Source organism: Lotus japonicus, chromosome 2 (assembly GCF_012489685.1).
Source record: "Lotus japonicus ecotype B-129 chromosome 2, LjGifu_v1.2".
Classification (NCBI taxonomy): domain Eukaryota; kingdom Viridiplantae; phylum Streptophyta; class Magnoliopsida; order Fabales; family Fabaceae; genus Lotus; species Lotus japonicus.
Genome location: NC_080042.1, coordinates 16,210,726 through 16,232,269, shown reverse-complemented (window position 1 = coordinate 16,232,269; position 21,544 = coordinate 16,210,726). Strand labels below are relative to the sequence as shown.

The following is a 21,544-nucleotide window of genomic DNA, read 5'->3' as shown; positions in this document are numbered from 1 at the left end:
CGCTACGAAACTACACACTCTCGACATCATACGTATACTATCCATACGGAATCTCTCTGAGGTTCATCCTTCAGCTTCTAGCTTCTTGTTAAACGCATCGGTGCAAGACTACTTTCTAGGCTTAACGTGTTATTCTAAACCTCGTGTAACTTCTATAGTTTAAACACGAGCAACGGTCAAATAAAGTATTATTAGGCGTAATAACTATAAAGTCAAAGCTCGACAGTAAGGGCAAGTTAGGTGTGTTGCACGTTCTACGAGAGTAATGAAGCGTATTATACTAGAATGAGAAAGAATAGTTAGAAGGTTACCATCGTTTGTGCGCTCTCCTCTGACTAGTCGACCAGCTCCCTCGCCGCACGAGACATAGACTCCTCCCCGTGCAGCAGGATGTCTTCCTCTTATCGTAGGCACAGATGGCTCAACCCTGGTTACATTGCAATCCTTGGCTTGATGCCCCAGGCGATTGCAGTTGAAACATAGAGGTCTCCCGTCTGGACACTTGTTAGAGTGGTGCCCCACCTTCTTGCACCTGTAACACGTTACTTGCTTCCTCGCCCCTTTAGATTTGGCAGGAAGTTTACCCTTCATCTTGTTGTCAGACGGTTCCGCTTGGAACGTCCTACAGTTCACGGCCAAGTGCCCTATCTGGTTGCAATTAAAACATCGAGGCCCTTGGTCCAGACATGCATTAGCATAGTGTCCATTCTTTCCACACCTGAAACATGTCACCTCAGGATGTGCTGATTGGCTTCCTGCCCCTGGAGTGGCAGTAGTCGAAGACTTAAAAGATCTTGGGGTAAAACCCCTCTCCTTCGGATGCTGATACGGCCCCAACTGACGGTACTCCTGAGAACCTGACCTCACTGGTCCTCCAGTTCCAGCTCGGTCCAACCTACTTTGCTGGTATTGGGACGCCTCGATTAGCGGTTGAGGTTGTTCACGTGCAGCCTCCTTAGCGTGTCTGTAAGCGTCTTCAGCAGCCTGATTCATCATTGCCTCAATCATGGTAGCTATTGCCTTCGCCATACGGTCAGGGTTTACCATCCTATGCTTAGTCAAACAAACAGTTAGTACTCATCATAAGATAGTCTCTGGCACAACTATACAATATGATTAAGCAATTACTTCAACCAATTCTAAGCGAAAAAATCGCTTGGCAGACAATCAATTTTTACTCTTTACAGAGTCACACAACCTAGCACAGAAGACCTATTCCCCAAAGACTCCCGAAAGACTCGACAAGCTCTGATACCACAATTGTAACACCCCGATTTCGGTGGCGTCACTTTCGTAACCAAAAGAAATACTTAATGCGGAAAAACGTGAATATTTTTTTTTCTCGATAATACAAAATTAAAACTGAAAGAAATAGAGCTTGACAACAGAAGATAACAAAACTAATATACAATAATAGTTACAGCCCCCGCTGTAAGTAGTAAACCACGTCACGAGTAACCCTCCAGTGACGGACAGCAAAATAGAGTAACGCCCGAAGGCAAAAGGTACAATCCAAAAGAAAAGGTTAAGTGTCTGCAACACAAACCCTCAAAATGAGAATAAGTCAGCCCAGATGGCCTAAAACAAGACCCCCTAGTCCAACCAACTCTCTGTGATTTCCGTAAAGAGAACCACAAGAAAAGCTAAAGGTCGGGGACCTACCCTGCCCAAAACGAAAGACTGAACATCAGAGCCAAGACGCTACTCCTACACTAATCCCAACTATGCATCCCCAAGATCGTCGTCTGAATCTAAATCCAAGACGACTATGTCGATGACTGCATCGGTCTCCACAGCTGGTCGAGCGGGTTCTGCACCCGATCCCAAGTCTATAGCAGCCGCGACAGTGGGTGATTTAGTGCCTGAAGAAGTCCCTCCCACAGGCACCTCCTCCGAGGGGTACTCGTCGTCCGAAGGCGACGGTGGTGGTGGAACTCCCAGTCCAGGTCCGCAGTGTACACCCGGTGGCAAGTTGAAGCTGATAGTGTAGTGCCTCCAGACTCCGTGCGTCAGGCTTGGCATCCGGTCAATGCGATCCTCCATTATTCGCCCTGAATAGATAGCTCGGTGGCCGGCGGGGTCGACCACCCATGAGCTTGGGGTGTCTTGGTCCAACATCTCAAACCTGGTCCCCCCCGAAGGGACGACCGTCTCGTACCAGTCCGCCATACTCAACTGACAATGGCGTAGTCCGCCCAAACACACACAGAAGACGCGAGGGTCAACTCCAAAGAATTATATAAATAATAAAACCAGATATATAGGGTAATAATTATTTAGCCTCTCAAGCTTATACGTTTAGGGATAACATCCTAGGGTTGCATATATCACAATGAATATAAAGATCATAATAACATTTAGCATGCCTCAAGTAGGATAAACAGGTACCAATCACACTCAGCAACTAAGTCAGCATGTATGTTGCATGAAATGCAATGCTGGGTAACAAAATGCATTCCGGAAGAAGGATGGACACCATCGAGTCAGCCCTAACACCGGCCAAAGTGGGACCATTCCGCTCGGGCGCCTCTTACACCACACAAAAGTAGTCAGATCAGCAGTAAACCCGTAGGTCTGCCATTCCGTCTGCTACTGAGGACCACCGTAGTGTCCTAAATATGGAAATCCGGGTCTTATGACCATTTTGGAATCCACCGAGGTCCGGTATCCGCCGTGTATTAACCTCAAAATGAGTGCATGAATGCAAGTGATTAGCCAAACAACGTCTCCGACCTCACTTGACACGTCGTCACGTGTTCTAGCTAACTTATTGTCTCTAAAAAGCCTACCCTAAGGCAAATGTCGATTCTGCGACAAAATGAATTAATCAAAAGAAGAAGAATGTACTTGGGAACTCATGGTTCCCGGCTAAACTTTAGATAGCCAATCAATAAACTGCTCATCGAGCGAAAGGGTACCGAAGTACTTGGAAACTTATAGTCTCCGGCTAAACTTTAGATAGCCAAACATTAAACTGCTCATCGAGCGAAAGAGTATAAGCATATTCGGAAACTTGTAAGTTTCCTCAAGACTTGGACTCGACGACACTTCTCATTTTTCAAAACTAATATTCGAGCCCTAAACTTTCGTCTGAGTCTTTTATCATTATATTAAGGGTTTTGAGGTTGTTTAATACATTATGGAGGTTCATTATGAAATTGTTTAAGTTTCGTCTCTAATCCTATTAGTTTCAAAGATCCCATAATTCCAATGATTCCCTGGAGATGGTCTCAAAACAAAAGGTCCATCATCACCCAAGTAATGGCCCGAGAAGTTCCCAGGTAAGCTGGCCGGGCACAATGCCTCATTAAAAGCCCTTCTTGCCTTAGACAGAACAACCCAAGTTCTTACATGAATTCAAATGGGGTTTTTCCAATAACATTTTCAAACTCAATTTTCCTTTGAGAAGGTCTCGATCCATAAAGCAATAATAGGGTACGAACCTTGGTCCGTCCCATCAAACTTTCCCAAAATCTCAAAAATAAAATCGGCATGACATGCCCGTTATCCTCACTCTAAAGCATAACAGATATAAGTGGAGTAACATAAATAAATCAGCTCAATCAATAAACATAAACAACATATTCCAATACATCCTAGATTAACCATTTAGCACATAACATGTGAATCATTTAGCACACAATATCATGGCATCAAGTACTCTACAAGATCGGCCGAAGCCTCAGAAATCATTTCAGGCAATTAGCAATTAAGTGCATAACACATAAATCAAGTCGAATTCGTCGACACCTAAAGCATTATCTAGTAATTCAGAGAGTAGCCCTCACCTGTTGATTTTCCAGCTCGCTCCTTGAACTTTCCTTCACGATCTTCCTCCACAAGTCCTCCGAATTCCTCAAACGAACCTTAAAGCAATTTCACAGAAATCAATCCCAATGAGTCAGAAACTCAGCAAACAATAAGTCCTAGGGTCACACGGAACACTACAACTCCGTGGTACGACAATCTAACGCGTTAGGACAAGTTTTCGAAAAAGTCGGATTTCCTCCCCCCTTGGTATAGCTCTCGGCCACTTTTCCTAATTGGGAGGGTCGATTTTTCTTCGATCAAACTTGGTTCCTAGGTTATCATAAGTCGTAACTAAGGCGGATCTAAGCTCGGAAAAATTTTCGGATCGAAAACTGACATAGGGGTAGTTTGGTCATTATTTTAAACTCAGAATTTCAAAACTGGATTTTTGAAAAACAAATTGGATGGAGATGTCAACAACGACGTTTATGACAACTAATCCTACTAGCACTAAGCCAAGTCGAGAGTTCTAAGCTAAAAGGTTGAAACTTTGCCCCAAAATGGGTATTTGAGGTAGAATTGATTCCGGCGGAATTCCGGCGACATTACGAAAAAACTAATCCGACAGAAGTGCTCCTGAGCACGTAGGGAAGATTTTTAGACAAAGAAATCAAGCTATTTGGACAATTTTCCAAAAACCTCAAAACTTTGGACACATAAAGACTTAGGAGAAGTCGACAGAAACGACGATCAGAAGAGAGATATAGTTTACCTACCTCAAGGTCTTCGATTAGCAACGATCGGTGAAGCAAACGGGCAAGAATTCGCGAAGATCAACTTCCTCCTCTTCTCCTCTCTTGGCCGCGGTTTTGGGGAAAGAAATGGGTGAGTTTTGCAAAATTTTCATTTTCTAGCTTATAACCTATATATAGTGAAGGAAATGGAGATATTTTGCAAAGTTTGGATAAGGATGCATTGGTGGATGGATAAGGATGGATAGATATTTTTGAGAAGATATTTTGGCAAAGATATTTTGTAAAGATATTTTGTAGAGATTAGATAAGGATGAGTAGATATTTATCAAGGATCGGATAAGGTTGAATAGATATTTATCAGAGTTTGGATAAGAACGAATAGATATTTATCAAAGATTGGATAAGAACGAATAGATATTTATCAAAGATTGGATAATAACGAATAGATATTTATCAAAGATTGGATAAGAATGAATAGATATTTTAGGGAGATATTTTGAGAAGATATTTTGTAAACCGGTACCGATTTGTTTAGATATCGGAGGATTTAACTCATAGAGTTAAGATAAAAATATAAGAGTGATTCCGATATTTTTCCTGCGCATTTCTCTGTGAATTCTAAGATAGGTCTTGGCGACAGAATTCCAAAACTCAAAAGAGATTTTCTTGGAATTAAGGTAAACAATCAAAAGTCGGTGTAAATCTATTTTACCCGAAAAGTTACTTTTTGCAGTGAATGTCGGATGGGAAAACTTTCTTCTGAAGAAAGATTGAAAACATGAAGAGAAATAGGTGTACGCGTGTGGAATCTTCGTTTGAAGCTCCGAATGGAAGAAGTCTTCATCGTCCGTTGATCTTAGGTTTCTTGAACTATCAGGGTTTTGGTTTCGGCAAACTTCCGAGTATTGGAATTCAACGTTCGTACGTTCCAGGGTTTCGCGTCGAAATACTTGTTTATAGACGAATAAGAGAAATTCTAATATTTCTCTGAAGATTTTTGGAATTAGTTTCCATCGTGTCCTAAAGTATAAATTAACTATTCACTAGGGTCTTCGACCTAAGATTAGGCGAATGTTAGTCGTGCTATAACTTTTATCGGTTTTGATACAATCCTTGGACTTTACCTGAACCTTCTCCTTCATAAATTTATTTCATCCAATAAACTCTTGTACTTTATTCCCTTATCCAAAACTTAAAAACTTGGGTCTTACACTATGGATGAATGCTTAGGGCTTGAATACGAGTTTTGGGAAAATGAGAAGTGTCGGTGATCCTAGTTTTGGGGAAACCTTGTGTGCTTTGGAACCTTTTGCCTAGGCTACCTAAAGGATAAGTCTGGGAAACTAATAAATTTCTAAGTACACTGTACTCTTTTGCTTGCAGAGCATTTTTCGACCATCTAAAGGATGAGTGAGATGACTCGAGTAGTCATCAAGGGTGTTTGTACTCTTTTGTTGTTGGAATTTGTGGTCGATGATTCGACAATTACTTTAGGGTATCTTAGAGACAATATTCTTAGCTAGACACTTTGGGTTGTGAGGTCGATACGATGTTTGGCTAACCATATTGCATCATTCATTCATTCATTCATTTTGAGGTTATGCGGCGGGACACTGGACCTCGGTGGAACCAGTGGTGATTGAAAGACCAGGTTTCCACATAATAATACCAAGAGTGTTCTTAAGTAGCAGACAGAGTAGCTAACCTACGAGTTATGACCGAGATGTTAAACACAAGGACCTGTGTTACGACTGACTCGATAGTGCCTAGTCTTTCCGGAGCATTTTTTAGCATGATATTGAATATCATACCATGCACTTGATGATTTGATGTTGATGAACATCGTTATGCTATTTGATGATTTGATGTTGATGAACATCGTTATATTATTTGATGAATTGATAATTAATGTATGTTGTTATTGCAATCTGAGGATATGATATTATATGCCTTGATAAGACCAATGGAACCTAAGTATTTATCCCCTTATACTTTATCTGTTGTCTGTATTATCTACATTATTATGTGAGTTGACCCTCGCGCCTTGCCTTGTTTGTATTGTTTGTGTTTTGGGCGTCGGAAAACTGCCAGACGATGATAGGTGACGATGTGAACTGATGCTACTATACGTGGAAGAACAATAGAAGACTCAAAGAATAGAGTCGGGTGTAAGGCTAGAGCCTTTTTGGGTAGAGAACTTACTGTTATTGGTTAAAGCTTGCAAGATTATTTTATGAGTATGGTTGGAGGTGTTGGGTAGGTTCCGGTGCATTGCTTTCTTGCGATTCCCCGATGTGGAAATCGTAGGGAGTATATTGGATTTATGATGTCATTACATAATAGATTCCTTGTTGAATCTATCTATTTGTTAGGTTTGTAAGTTGTGTTCATGTGTTGTTACCTTCGGGTACTTGCCTTGTTTAAGGCTGGATGTAAATTTATTTACAGTTTGGAGTATGCATGACATGTTTTAGAAATGCTTTGAAAAGAAAAAAGATACCCGCATTTATAAATCCTTTTGAAAAATCATTGTATATTTATTTAAAAAAGTTATTACTGTGACACCCGAAAGTCAGGATGTTACAAATGCAGTGGCTGGTCATATTTGGGTTGTAGACCAAAATATCATAAAAAAAAATTAAGGCACACTTCCTCAAGTAAGGTTTGAGAACCTCATTCATAAGAGCTTGGAAAGTTGATGGGGCATTAGTGAGCCCAAACGACATCACAAGAAACTCATAGTGTCCCTCATGAGTTCTAAAGGCTGTCTTTTCAATGTCTTCTTCCTTCATCCAGATTTGGTGATACCCAGATTTCAAGTCCAATTTGGAGAATACCCTAGCACCACCCAACTCATCCAGCAACTGCTCAATTATGGGAATAGAAAATTTGTTGGGGACAATAATCTTGTTGAGGGCTCTATAATCTACACAAAATTGCCACCCCTCACCCTTTTTATTAACTAAGATGATTGGACTTGAATATGGTCTAATACTAGGCCTTATCACCCCAGCTTCCTACATCTCAGCCACTAGCTTTTCTATCTCAGTCTTTTGGTAATAAGGGCACTTATATGGCCTCAAATTGGGAATTTCAAAACCCTCCTTCAAGTGTATGCATGATCATGCCTTCTTTTTTGTGGTAACCCTTGAGGATCCTAGAAAATTAGTGCCAAATTCCATCAGTATTTCTGTCACTACTGTTGGAATTTCCCCCTCTTTCTTCTGGTCCAAATTCCAAGTATCACAGTGAACCACAAGTCCTTCCCCTTCTTTGAGCAAAACCTACATTAAGGCACCAAATGACAATCCTGTTATGGTTAAAGAAGGATCCCCTATTAGAGTAATTAGGTATTTCCCTCTCACTAAAGCAAGCTTCATCTTTCCAAAATCAGCTTTGATTTCACCTAAACTGGCCAACCAGTCAAGACTCAGTACCACATCAACTCCACTGAGTCCAAACAGATAGAAGTCTTGTACCACCTCTAATGCATGTACCATTAACTTCAATTGAGGACATCTTCCCTTGCTACTTTATGTCCATCCCCAACTTCCACATTGTAAGTTGGAGTATCCTCTATTGTTAACTGCAACTCTTCCACCAATTTCTTTGAAACAAAGTTGTGGGAAGCTCCACAATCTATGAGCACCACTATTGTGTGTTTGCCAATTTCACCTTTCATCTTCCAGGATTTAGTTGAGGTGAGTTCAGTCATGGAACAAAGGATTATTGGATTGAGTTTAACTCCCCAGAAAGAGCATCCAGAAACTCCTCTACTTCACCCTCTTCTTCCTCTTCCATAATAATCATCCTCAGCTGCTTGTTTCTGCATCTGTGATCTTTGCTGTATAGTTCATCACATCTAAAGAATAAGTTTTTCTCCCTTTTTTCCCTCATTTATGCCCCAGTCAAGTGCTTATACTCTCCTCCCCTTTTCTTATTCCCATTTGTGCCAATACTGTTTCTGGACGTTACAACTACACTTCCAACAGATGAGCCTTCACTTTTATGATCAGTGCATGTGTTAGTTTGTGGCTCTACTATGACCACCTTATTATAACTGTTGTTCCTGTAAGAATTAGAGGTTCTGGTGTACCCTACCTCCCCCTTTCTTAGTCACTACCAGATTCTTTTGTTCAATGAGTAAAGCTTTCTGAATTACTTCAGCCAAAGTGTTCAACTCAAATAAGCTAACATCAGCGTTGATTTCTTCGGTCAACCCATTAAGAAAATTTTCCCTCCCAAAATCATGATCAATTTCCTTCAAAGCCCAAGCATATCACTCAAATTCTTCTACATATTCATCTACAGACCCCCCTTGCTTTAAAGACAATAGAAATTCAAAAGGATTTTGTATCATGGAGGGTTGGAATCGTCTTACCACTGCTAGTTCAAAGCTTTCCCATGGGTGTGAAGGGTTGCAACGCTCCCACCACTAGAACCAGCTGAGAGCACGTCCTTCCAAGGCTACTAGTGTTGCTTGCATCCTTTCTTCCTCTGAAACTTCCCTCAGTGAGAAATACCTCTCTAGCCTCTGTGTCCAACCGAAGCGCATCGTCACCTGAGAAGATTGGGATTTCCAATTTCCGCCACCGATTATTGGTCGGAATTTGCAGGCGATTCTCGCGATCCCGTCCAATCTCCCTGCTTTCTTCATCGAAGAGTTCCCTTCTCCGATCGCCGAGCCTGGCTTCGAGTGCAGCGATGAGATCCTCTGCTTTCTTCGTTCGAGCTTTGTTCAGCTCCAATGGGGTGCGCAATTCCTCTCTTTCCTGTCGCAATTCTTCTCGTTCTTGATTCCAACTGGATTGGCTTCTTGCCATTTTCCTTGGCAGGACCATGCAGAGTTGTAGAATGTGTGGGTTTCAAGCACCAGGCTGGTGCTCTAATACCAGTGTTAACACTAGCAGAAATCAGAGATAGGAAAAGAATAGAAAACTGAATTCTAACCCATAATCACTGAGATTCCATGCTAGGAAGAAAGATTCTATTGCCAATTTGGGGAAGAACACAAAATTAGGGTTACAACTGATTCCTAATGATCTGCTTCTGGTTCCACAACCGGTTCCAGATTCTATTTCCCAAAAGATGACTTCCTCTACAAGCTATAGCTATTTATAGCCTACTGAACTAACAGCTTTAAGTGTCAGCTAACAACGCTAACAAACTCTAACCGCCAGCTGTATACTAACTGGCTTAATTGGTTTACTACAGTTTAGTCCCTGAACTATGTCATTACACAGCTCTAGTCCTCTTCCTAACATACACATATTTAAGGGCTGGCTTAACCTTAGACCTATCAAAATGATTCTTTCTGGTGTCTACAAAAACATACACCAATATGATAATATTAATTAACAAAACTACAAAAACTTAAGCGCCGTGGCTCAGCCACATGCCATACCCATTCAAAAGCAATACGGAACAGATAACTTCATTAAGCTGTAAGGTTGAGTAAAAGAAACAGCAAATTTGATTAGGATATTGCATTCTTATATCATTCTTTATTTTGTATATATGTTACCACAAATATGATTCCAGAAGATGTGGTTTGTATTTCACAATTTTAAATGTAGTATGTAATTCTTTCTCCCAAATATTCTCCTGATTTTGATCTCCTGTCATCAGGGCGGTGGTATCCTACACGCTACGCTTTCCTACATCTTGTAGTGTATAGATAACCCCCCCAATAATTAGCACTCATAAAATCATTACATATATATACCTTCCTTTAGCATCAACTCATCGAAAAAGCTCTTCCCTAAAGAAAAGTTGCTACTTCTCCATTCAGCATTCTCATTTCTATCCACATGGCTGCTTCTCCTATCTCATCAGAAAGCAACAAACTAGAGGGTATTCCAAAATTTGCCTTCATTTTATTCCAATTATTTTCCTTTTAATTTCTCTTTTGCTTTTGTCCCTTCTTCCATTTCCTCCTAATTTGATTGATGTTCTTAAAACCAATGAATAGGTGGTATTGGGGAGAAAACCTTTCCAGTTCATGGAAACGTTCTGCAGAAGCATGTTGCTTTCTTTGACTTGAATCAAGATGGTGTTATTTACCCATGGGAAACTTTTAAAGGTTTGTCTTGTCTCTTTCTCTGCTTTTCCATTTTAATTACTTTGGTGAAGTGTTTTAATTAAATTGTAATGTACAACTGCAATTAATTAATAATACATGTTTATGACTAATTTCAGGATTACGTCAAATAGGAAGCGGGATCTTGTTGTCGACAGGTCTTTCTCTTTTCATCAATTTGGGTCTCAGTCAGAGTACTCGTCCGGTATTTCCCTCTCTTTATCCCTTAAAACCTTTTATTTTCAAATCATCCCCATTCAATTTACCGTCATTTTCCTTTTTTTCTTAATTTTTTTTTATATCGGAAAGATAAATTGCACATGCCAGGAATCGATCCATATATCTCCCCTACCCAACTCATATGTCCCATCCTACCACTTGAGCTTCTTAATTTTTTTTTTGGTACATCTTGAGCTTCTTAATTTGTTATGAAAAGTAATATTTTTTTTGAAATTTTTGAAAAGTAATATTGATTTAGTTTATGTTATTTAGGTTCTTCTCATTCTTAAATATATCATAAATATTAAGAAATCACGTAATCGTTTTTTTTACATTTGATATTTCTTAATTCAATATTTAAACCATTTAATTAATTAACAACTACTAATTATGTTATTTACAAATTCGATTGAAATTAGTTTTCTTCATTTCAATTATTATTTGAAATTAAGAAAATCACAAATCATACCTTAAAAAAAAATAACAAATCAAAATATTTATGTCTCTATGATTTTATTTATTATTTTAACGTTTAATATTCCAGTGAAATAATAAAATACAATCATCGACGTTGACGTTGATGATGACATTGATTTTGCTTTTGATAACAAAACAAAACGGCAAAACGGTTGCCACAAAAAATATCTTATCATGTGGCTATATTTAGAAAGATCGATCACAAAACGGTTGCCACAAAATCATCTTATGATGTGGCTATGTTTAGAAAGATCTTTAAACCAAGGGAAATTTTTGCAATTAAACATGATGTGTTTAAGACGTGAAGAATTTGGATCTGCGCACATGTTAGCTTCATATATATATTTTTGGGTTAAATGTGAAAATGGTTCTTGAAACTATGAGTGTAATTTGAAATACGTTTTTCGCCGGAAAATATTCTGAAAAACGCCCTCAGATTACAAAATATAAGAGAAAACCATCATTGCCGCCTATCTGACTTCGGCCACCGTACTTACGTGTGTGATGAGATCTAACGTATAGTTCCATGTCATTTAATAAGTCCCAGGTTTCATGTTTACCCTATAGTTTTGCTCAAAGTTCAAGTACCATTTTCATGTTTACCCTATATTTTTGCACAATTATAACCATTGACTTTTACAACATTAAATTTATGTTCATCATTTTATTTGTTATTCTTTTAAGCTGATAGATAACTAAGAACAATTATTTTCTTTAAAGTTAATGGTTAATAAGGATTGAAGGGAGTATATTTTTGCTACTAATATTTGTTATATAATTTTACAATATGTTCCTTACAGCATAATAGATGTCGGTCGCATTGGTTAAAAGTTTGGTGACGCAAACAATAAGTTATTTATGTGCTAAAATTCATTACAAAAGAAACTCTTCTATTGTGTGAGCCAAAAAAATTATGGTTCATTGTTCGTTAAGCCTTAATAAATACTCCCTCTGTTCCTTATTATAAATCTTTTTTTTTTGAAAAAGTTTGTTCATAGATATAAGTCACTTTCTAATATCTAGGAAGCATTGAATATTTTTTTCCAAATTCACCCTCATATTAAATATGAAAGAGATTATGAACTTTTGAAATATTAATTTGGAGAGAGAAAATTGTATGCCAGTAAATAAGAGTAAACTAGGAAAGGGTAAACGGTCATATTGGTCCCTAAATGTTCCCACCGACTTCAAAATCGTCCCTAGAAGAATTTTATTAGGCTCGCGGTCCCCAAATGTGGCAAAAATCAGTCATATTAGTCCCTAACGTTAAAAACATCTAACGGACGTTAACCCAATTAATAAAAGTCAACATTATCTTTCTAATTTTCTTTCACTTTAGTCTCTTTCTTCTTTCTTTCATCATCTTCATCCCCCTTCTTCCATCATCTTCACCAAAAACTCCTCCCCTTCTTCATCAACCCATTATGAAACAAAAATAATAAAAAAATCAAATAGAATTAAAAACCCAGAACCTTCTATCATCCTCTCTTCTTCTTCATCATCCATCTTCTTCTTCATCATAACAACTCTCAAACTCTCACACAAAATTATTTAAATCCATAAATCAATAAAAATCCTCAAACTCTCTCCTTAAAATCTCCCAGATCTGACCTTCACCTCCCAAGGGTTTTCACTTAAACAAAGAATTCCCGTTGTAAAACCAAGCTAGTGCTCAGTTCTCCAACTACATCACTTCAGAATAAATCTTCTTCTACCTCTTTCTACTTTTTAAACTAACCACAGACATAATCAACTCTTTTACTACTCTTAATCGACTAACTAGTTGTGCAGCTACTTTTTCTCAATTTCTTTCATTCTTGTGCCCTGGGTCCCATCACCATTTGTGCTTAGGCTTTAAGGCAAGTAAAAAGATTAAAGAGAAACTTTCTTTGATTACGGGTCTTTTTGAGGAAAAAGCATATTTTTGTCTATTGAGAGAAACAGAGAAATCAATATAACATATGATGTATCCGTGTTTTAATTACACACTGGAGAATAAAATTACCTGAGATACACCCCTTATATATATATGTTATGGTGGTGAAGGTCAGATCTGGGAGATTTTAAGGAGAGAGTTTGAGGATTTTTATTGATTTATGGATTTAAATAATTTTGTGTGAGAGTTTGAGAGTTGTTATGATGAAGAAGAAGATGGATGATGAAGAAGAAGAGAGGATGATAGAAGGTTCTGGGTTTTTAATTCTATTTGATTTTTTATTATTTTTGTTTCATAATGGGTTGATGAAGAAGGGGAGGAGTTTTTGGTGAAGATGATGGAAGAAGGGGGATGAAGATGATGAAAGAAAGAAGAAAGGGACTAAAGTGAAAGAAAACTAGAAAGATAATGTTGACTTTTATTAATTGGGTTAACGTCTGTTAGATGTTTTTAACGTCAGGGACTAATATGACTGATTTTTGCCACATTTGGGGACCATGAGCCTAATAAAGTTCTTCCAGGGACGATTTTGAAGTCGGTGGGAACATTTAGGGACCAATGTGACCATTTACCCACTAGGAAAGCTAATCATTTATTTTACAAATTTATTTCTAGTAACTAATTTTCTTAATCTATGAGAATTATTTATTTGTGACTTATATATAGTAAAAGAAGGGAGTACCAAAATTTCACTTATTTGATATTTGAATTATTAAATTGTTGTATTGAATCAGATAATTTTAGGCAATTAATCGAACTCCATATATAGTTCTTCATGTTTATCCTATTTATTAATTAAAGTTAGATATATGGAGAAGTTACATAAACCTCTCTCAAAGTTTATCATTGTTGCACTAATTTTTCTCTATTTAGAAAACATTGCATTAACCTCTTATAAGGTTTATTATTGTTGCAATGACCTCCCTTAAAATTTATTATTATGAGTTTCAACCCACTTTCAAAACTTAATCAAACATACACGTAGGGCTTGTTTAGTGTGTTACACCTAGAGCTTGTTTTGTATGTTACATAGTATAAAACCTGATAGTATTAGTTCGGATAAAAATTTAATACTGTATAACATTTTTCCATACACTACATAACATATCATATCGTTTAAATTAATGTTGTCCTATGTTTATAAGTAGTATGAAAATGAGTATGGTGCTAGTGGGTAGTGAAGATGGTGGTGATGGGTGGTGGTAGTGTTGGTGGTGGAGGCAGTATGGGCAGCGACAGTGATACTGGTGACAGTGAATGGAGGTGGTTGTGGAGTTAGTGGTAGTGGTGAGGGTGGCGGTGGGTCATGACAGTAGGTAGTGATGGCGGTGGAGGGTGGCAATGGTGATAGTGAAGAAAGGTGGAGGTAGTAGTGGTGGAGAGTATTGTGGTGGTGGCAGTGTTGTAGGACGGTGACACGGTAATAGCGGCAGTGGTGGTGGTTGTTCAGGTGGTGGCGGTGATGTTGGAAGCTAATGGTGATGATGATGGTATGGTGGCAGTGGTTGCGGTGGCAGAAGTGATGATAGTGAAGGCAGCAACATCGGTGATGATAATTGTAGAAGGTGGTGGTTGAGGTGGCATTAGTGGTGGAGTGGAGGTCACTGCGGAGATGGAGAGAGGTGTTGGCGATGATGGAGGATGGTGGCGGTGGATTAAATATTTTCATGTAGCTGATACGTCACACTCTTTTATCAGACCTTATCCATCATCTATAGAGTCAATTAAATAAAAGTAGATTAATGGTAAATTTATACAATACAATATTAATAGTAAACAATAGATAAGTTCATAATGTTTTGTATCAGTTTATACTATAATATCTAATACGACATTTGAAATAAGCTCTTAATGTTGAATTGAACTCGATCGATTTATAGACAAGCTCAAACATCGACAAAAAAACATTCATATTGTTGTCGTCGTTAGCACTATAACTTATCATGTTCTTGTTGTGGTGTAGGGAAAGTTCCCATCTCTGCTTTTCCCGATTGAAGTTAAGAATATCAAACTCGCCAAACACGGAAGTGACACAGGAGTTTATGATGCTGAAGGAAGGTATAGTGGTTTATCTAAAATCTTAATTTTTTGGTTAATTAGTTTTATTATTCTTTTGAGTTATTCTTTTAGTTCCATTATTGCTTATTACAAGTATGTTTTATGATAAAATTTTCAGGTTTGTTCCTTCCAAATTTGAAGAAATTTTCAACAAACATGCACACACACATCCAAATGCTTTAACATATGATGAACTAAAGGAGATGATAAAGGCGAACAGAGAGCCTAAGGATCTCAAAGGAAGGTAGGTTTGTGATATCCATCATGAAATCACTTTTTTAAAGGATATGTACATAAATTCAACTGAAAGTGCACCAAACTTAAATCCAAATCAATACATAGGTGGCTGTTGTAAGCGAGCAATGTGGAATGTGTATAAGTTTTTCTTATAAGTCGGATTGAGTTCTCTCTGTAATTTCTCAATCATATTTTCACTTATAACTAACATTATTTTCTTGAGAAAAGTTGATAACTATTAATATTCCTAATTTGCAATTGCAACTATTTGATGTACAGGATTGGTAGCTTGGTTGAATGGAAGGTTCTTTACAAACTTGCCAAAGACAAGAATGGTTTACTGCAGAAAGAAACTATCCGAGGCGTTTATGATGGAAGCTTGTTTGAAATACTGAAAAATGAACATTCCGCATACAAGAAGTAATTCAACCTTTCAACAGTTGATAATAATTAATTTAGTTTTTAGACACATAATGTATTGTAAAACAAAAAGTTATTCCACGTAGAAAAGTTTATTTATTTATTTATTTTGAGAATTGATAGCTAGCTTATAGCATGTTATAATTTGGATGCTGTATTCATTGAGGTTCAATTCATCGATCATTCATCATTCATCATGTACTTTTAAGTTAAATTTATCTCTTATTATTTACCGTGTGAAACAAACAAATTTATCTAAGAATAATATGGGATTAGATAAATATACTATTTGTGATTCTTAAGCCTATGGTCGTTTACAATTGCAGTCTTTTTTGCGTTCTTAAACAATGAAGTTTAGTGCTATCTTTTAGTGTTGGAGTTAAGTCCAACCACTAGTACTATAAATTCAAGTTGAAGAGCTAAGAACAGGGTGTCTGCTGACAACATAAAAGAACAATGCTCCTTCAAGCATTATTTTCATAGTAAGAAAAAGAACAAGAACAAGTTATCCAATGAGAGATCAATACTCTGGTGAGTATTGATTCAGAATTTGGATCATCTCCTGCTGGTCTCTCTCCAGCAGCTTCTCCGGCACCAATAGACTTGAAGTGTTTTCAGAGATTTTCGTTAATAATACATCCAACATGATTTCAAATTCTCGAATTCTGTCCGTTGGAAGATATCCCTTCCAACCAAGGGCAACAATGGTGGCCAACGTTCATGCAACCAAAGTCAAGATTTCAGCCACCAATCAAGGAGAACCAGACTTTGGAGTCAAGGAAAATCAGTCACCCAACTGTCCCATTGATTATGTCCCCTCCTTGAAGCCTATAAGTGAAGGTGTAAGAGGAAAAGGGAAGGAGTTCTAGTTCCAGGATGGAGCTGAGCTCCGGGTGCCAGCGAGAGAGCACCAGAGTGTGCCTCTGGGTACTAGAATGTGGTGAAGTTGTGAGAGCAATTATGTGAGAGCTCTGAGTGTGGGTGAGGCAAGAGATAGAGAGTTGTGTGATGCAATGTTTGTATTAATGAGAATACAATGTTCCTCCTCCGTGGACGTAGGCATTCAGGCCGAACCACATTAAATCTTTGCCTCCTTTATGTTCCTTCTCTCGCACCGGTCCCAACATTGTCTATAGTAATTTAAGGAAATAAGTACTAGCTGAACTTACGGACAATATTAAAATTTAGAAAATAACTTATGAATTTAAGTCATGTTGGGGTTGATTGTCAAGTCTCACATTGCCAAGTTTCTAAAATAAAGAAGGAGGTTAAAAATCTATTGAAGAAGTCTCACATTGCTTAGTGTGGTGAAGTACGAGGGAGACCAAGGCTATATATTGGACCTAGGTTCTTTGTTTTTAGATGAACCAGTTAGTAGCACTTTAAACTTATATCTGACTTAGTTTAAATATTTTCTTTGTGAGAGTGTGGTTGTGCTAGGGTATTGGGGTGAGAGTGTGGCTGTACTATGTTGTCACAATTTTCACATAGCGATAATTCTCTGGTTGTCGGATTAGGCAACAGTCGTGACTCTTTCTCCAGTCTTTGAGTTTCCACGTTATTTACATGTGTTGTTATTGTGTTTTAATTTTTCTTCAGCTATGTTGTTTCCCAATAGTGGTAACAAAGCTTCGGTTAGAGGAAATATCACAATTATGTGATATGGTGAAGGTGCTGAAGAAGGGTGATATTGTGAAAGTGTTGCTATATCTTATTCAAGCGCTATGAAGTTTGATATAGAGAAGTTTGATGGAAGGTTCAACTTTGACTTGTGGAAAGTACAAGTCAAGGATGTGCTGATACAATCAGGATTACACAATGCGTTGAAAGGAAACACTTCCAACATAGAGGCCGACAAGTGGGAGGAACTAGATTTGAGAGTTGCAAGTACAATTCGTCTATGTTTGGAAAAGAATATCCATGCGAATGTGCATAATTTGTCATCAGCTAAGGAACTCTTGGAGAAGCTTGAAAGGTTATATCATGCAAAGGGCATCTCAAATCGGTTGTTGCTGAATGAGCACTTCCACAATCTGCGCACGGATGAAGGTACGAAAATCTCTAATAATCTTATTACTTTGAATAATATTATCTCCGAGTTGGAATCCATTAAACTTGAGATTAATGATGAAGATAAAGCGTTAAGGCTCATTTTGTCCCTCACATCTTCCAATGTTCATCTTAAACCTGTTTTGATGTATGGGAAGGAAAGTTTGAGTTTTGAAGAAGTTGCAACTAAAATTATTTATGAAGAAAGGAGAATGAAAAGTGATGATAGAACTTCATCAAACTCAATATTATTACCTTGAGGTCGGGTTAATGTGAAGAAGATCCATGCAAAGAATCTGGTGTGCGGGAAGTCTGGAAAGTGTAGGCATGTGAAGAGAAATTTGTTAAGTTCAAATGCATCATAACATTTTTTAAAATCTTATTTTGATCATAACAATTTTTATAGAAGCACCTCTATTGTTAACTAAGCTTCTTATAGCATTTGAATTTCAGGAGAAATTCAATTCACTCTATATGCTTCAATGTTCAATCATCACAAAAAGAAAAAGCTTCAGAAGTCACAAGATTGTTTGGCAAGCAAACTCATTCAAGTCAAGACACATCTGCTCTAACCGTCCAATGCCAACTCGTCAGTCAGAAATATTGAAGACAAATTTTGAGTGCCAAAGACAAAGTCAGATTGCAACCAATTGACTTACATTCAGATCAAATCACGTGAAGACTATGTTGCTTTAGCTAAAGGCACGCTGACCAACAAGGGAAAATGACAAGTTGTCAACATCAAATTTCTCAATTGTCTCATGTCTAAAAAGTAGCCCAAGTCTATTGCCATCTACTAGCCGAAAAACATCACCTTTCCGACTAAAGTATAGACTTGATTTTGAGCATGCATTTAATGAAGCTACCAACCAAAGTCATTTGAATCAACGAATGGTCTCATCTCACAACGGCTAGAACAACGGCCGGATCACGACTCACAACGGCTACAACACTAGCAAGCGAGTATATAAGACACTCATGAAAAATTAGGACCATGAGAATTAACTTTGCAAGACAAGAACTCAAAACATTCATTTCAACTTTCTTCAAAGCATTCAAAGCTCAAAGCAGAAAATTCCCTAAGTGTCAAATTCAAGCCACTACTTCTACAAAGTGAAAGAGAGAACCTCGTACCTTAAAATAGTCAAATCTCCTTATTCTCTTCTCTCTTAGACTTAGAACTCTCAAGTGAACCAAAGTCAAATCTGAACCCAAATACTTAGAGTTCCAGTGCTATAAATTCTCTACCTATACTCTTGTACGAAGAGAAACCTTGTAGAGTGAAATAATCTTGTAAAGATTTTGGGAGAAGTCCTGAACAATACTTGTAGGAGGAGTCCTGTAGAATACTTGGAGAAGTCCGTGATAATACTTGTTGGAGAAGTCCTTGAGAATACTTCTATCGGAGAAGTCCTTGATACTTGCTAGTGAAAATCCTGGTGGTGGCCAAGTACTGGACGTAGCCCAATCCTTTAGGGTGAACCAGTATAAATCTCTGTGTGACGATCGTCTGCCTTTACTTGCTTATATTTCCGCTGCACTAAACGATTTACGAAAAGTTTCACTAAATATTTTCAAGAATTAATATTCTTTTCACAAACCTAAATTTTAAAAAGCAATTTTCAAGAACACAATTCTAACCCCTCCCCCCCCCTCCTTTCTTGTGTTACATATTTGCATCTCAAAATTGTCAAGGTGGAGCAGTACTTGAAAAAGACTCTGAGGTAAGTGCGAGCAATGTCTCATTGGTTAGCATTGATGCAAGGTGTGTGGTGAGAGGTGTCGATGGCTGAAGAACTTCCTGGAAGCCAACATGCGATTTGCACCATAAATTTCAACAAAGTTTCGACATGTGGAAATTCTTTGAATGGTTTAGTTCCAAGTGAAGAAAATTCTTGGGATGTTTTATTTGCATGTGAAATGTACTATTTATGGTGGAGTATGATTGTTGGTATAGACAATATAAGCGGAAGATGTGTAACTCTTACAATCAAGGTGGAGATTGTTGGGGTTGATTGTCAAGTCTAACATTGCCAAGTTTCTAAAATAAAGAAAGAGGTTAAAAATTAGCTATTGGAGAAGTTCCACATTGCGTATTATGGTGAAGCAAGCGGGAGACCAAGGTAATATATTGGACTTAGGTTCTTTATTTTTAGATGAACCCGTCAGTAGCACTTTAAGCTTATATCTGACATAGTTTAAGTATTTGTTTTGTGAGAGTGTAGTTGTACTGGGGTATTGGGGTGAGAGTGAGAGAAGTCTATGTGTTGTAACAATTTTCACATAGTAATAATTCTTTGGTTGTCGGTTTAGGAAACAGTCATGGTTTTGTCTCTGGTTTTTTAGTTTTCACGTTATTTTCTTGTGTTGTGATTGTGTTTAAATATTTTCTGAGTTGTGTTGTTTCTCAACAAAGTCATAATACACTTGGCCTTACTATGAAACACATAGAAGAATAACTACCAAGTGCATTCGAACTCGTTCAATGTGTTTCACCCTTTAATGCTTGATCCTTCAAGTAGATCTTGCACACATTGATTTTGTATTGGCTTTTGAACTTGTCTTCATATTGGTCTTAGGCTTTGAACTTAACAAGGGAAAATTAAATCTTTGGTTTTGACTTGACTTTAACGACTTGTGTTTTGATTTATCTCGAAGCTTCAATTCGAACCATACTTGTAATTAAGAATGCAACTCGACCTGGTCATGGCCATTGGCATTTCAATATTATCCTCAGAGCTCATATTTTAAGCTGATCATGATGGCTTGCACTTTGAGTTGGTATTTAAGTCAGTATGCGAAAAAGGAGATCAAGTCTTCTTTTGAACTAACACTACTACAGAAAAGGCTTTTCGCCACGGTTCCGCACGCCCTTTAGCCACAATTTAACCGTGGCGATAGCGAGCGTGGCAATTGCTCTATTGCCACGGTTCAAGGTTGAACCGTGTCAATTGGTTAGCCTATTGCCACAGGTCATCAAGTGTAACCGTGGCAATAGAGTCCACATATGACCACGGTTACGTACTTAACCGTGGCAATAGGGTACACATATGGCCACGGTTACGCGCTTAACTGTGGCAATAGAGACCTTATTGTCACGGTCCAGTGCCTATTCGTGGCAATATGTAGTTCACCTGGTCTGGGAAATTGCAACATCCAGATGTTTTTTTTATTTGACCTGTTCTATGCATAAATTGCAGTACATTTTTTAAGAAATAAATTACATAAAATCTCATGTTCAGAATAACATTAACATATTCTAGAAGATAATTACTCAAATGTGCAAACAACAAAACAATACTAAAACCCATGTCACTTAACAAATTTGTCTAACAATACTAATTGTTGTTGAGAACACACTCTCTCAAGAACTTAAACCAAATAAGCTACATCAGTTAAAAGCATGAATTAATAATGACAAAACATGCAGCTGGAACAACAACAAACAGCAATGAGGTTGACTCATCATCAGCCTCTTTTATTGATGAAAAAACAGCAGCTTGACAAACCCCCGGCCACTACTTGAAATCACCAAAGCTGGCAGTCCACACTAGGCAAAATTCT

The 21,544-nt window shown here is 37.8% G+C and overlaps 1 protein-coding gene and 1 long non-coding RNA gene across 2 annotated transcripts; one reads left to right on the top strand and one right to left on the bottom strand.

The window, feature by feature from the left end:
- Positions 1-1,392: 1,392 nt before the first annotated feature.
- LOC130737686 (uncharacterized) lies at positions 1,393-9,603 on the bottom strand. Its single transcript, XR_009018868.1, has 3 exons — positions 8,887-9,603; positions 3,789-3,866; positions 1,393-2,175 (listed from the first exon to the last, which is right to left on the bottom strand). It is a non-coding gene; the product is annotated as an uncharacterized LOC130737686 (long non-coding RNA).
- Positions 9,604-10,082: 479 nt separating this feature from the next.
- LOC130737685 (probable peroxygenase 5) lies at positions 10,083-16,030 on the top strand. Its single transcript, XM_057589511.1, has 6 exons — positions 10,083-10,358; positions 10,477-10,587; positions 10,704-10,789; positions 15,180-15,274; positions 15,393-15,518; positions 15,791-16,030. The coding sequence occupies exons 1-6, from the start codon at positions 10,316-10,318 to the stop codon at positions 15,933-15,935; spliced, it is 606 nt and encodes a 201-aa protein (XP_057445494.1). The 5' UTR covers positions 10,083-10,315; the 3' UTR covers positions 15,936-16,030.
- The last annotated feature ends 5,514 nt before the right edge of the window (positions 16,031-21,544 follow it).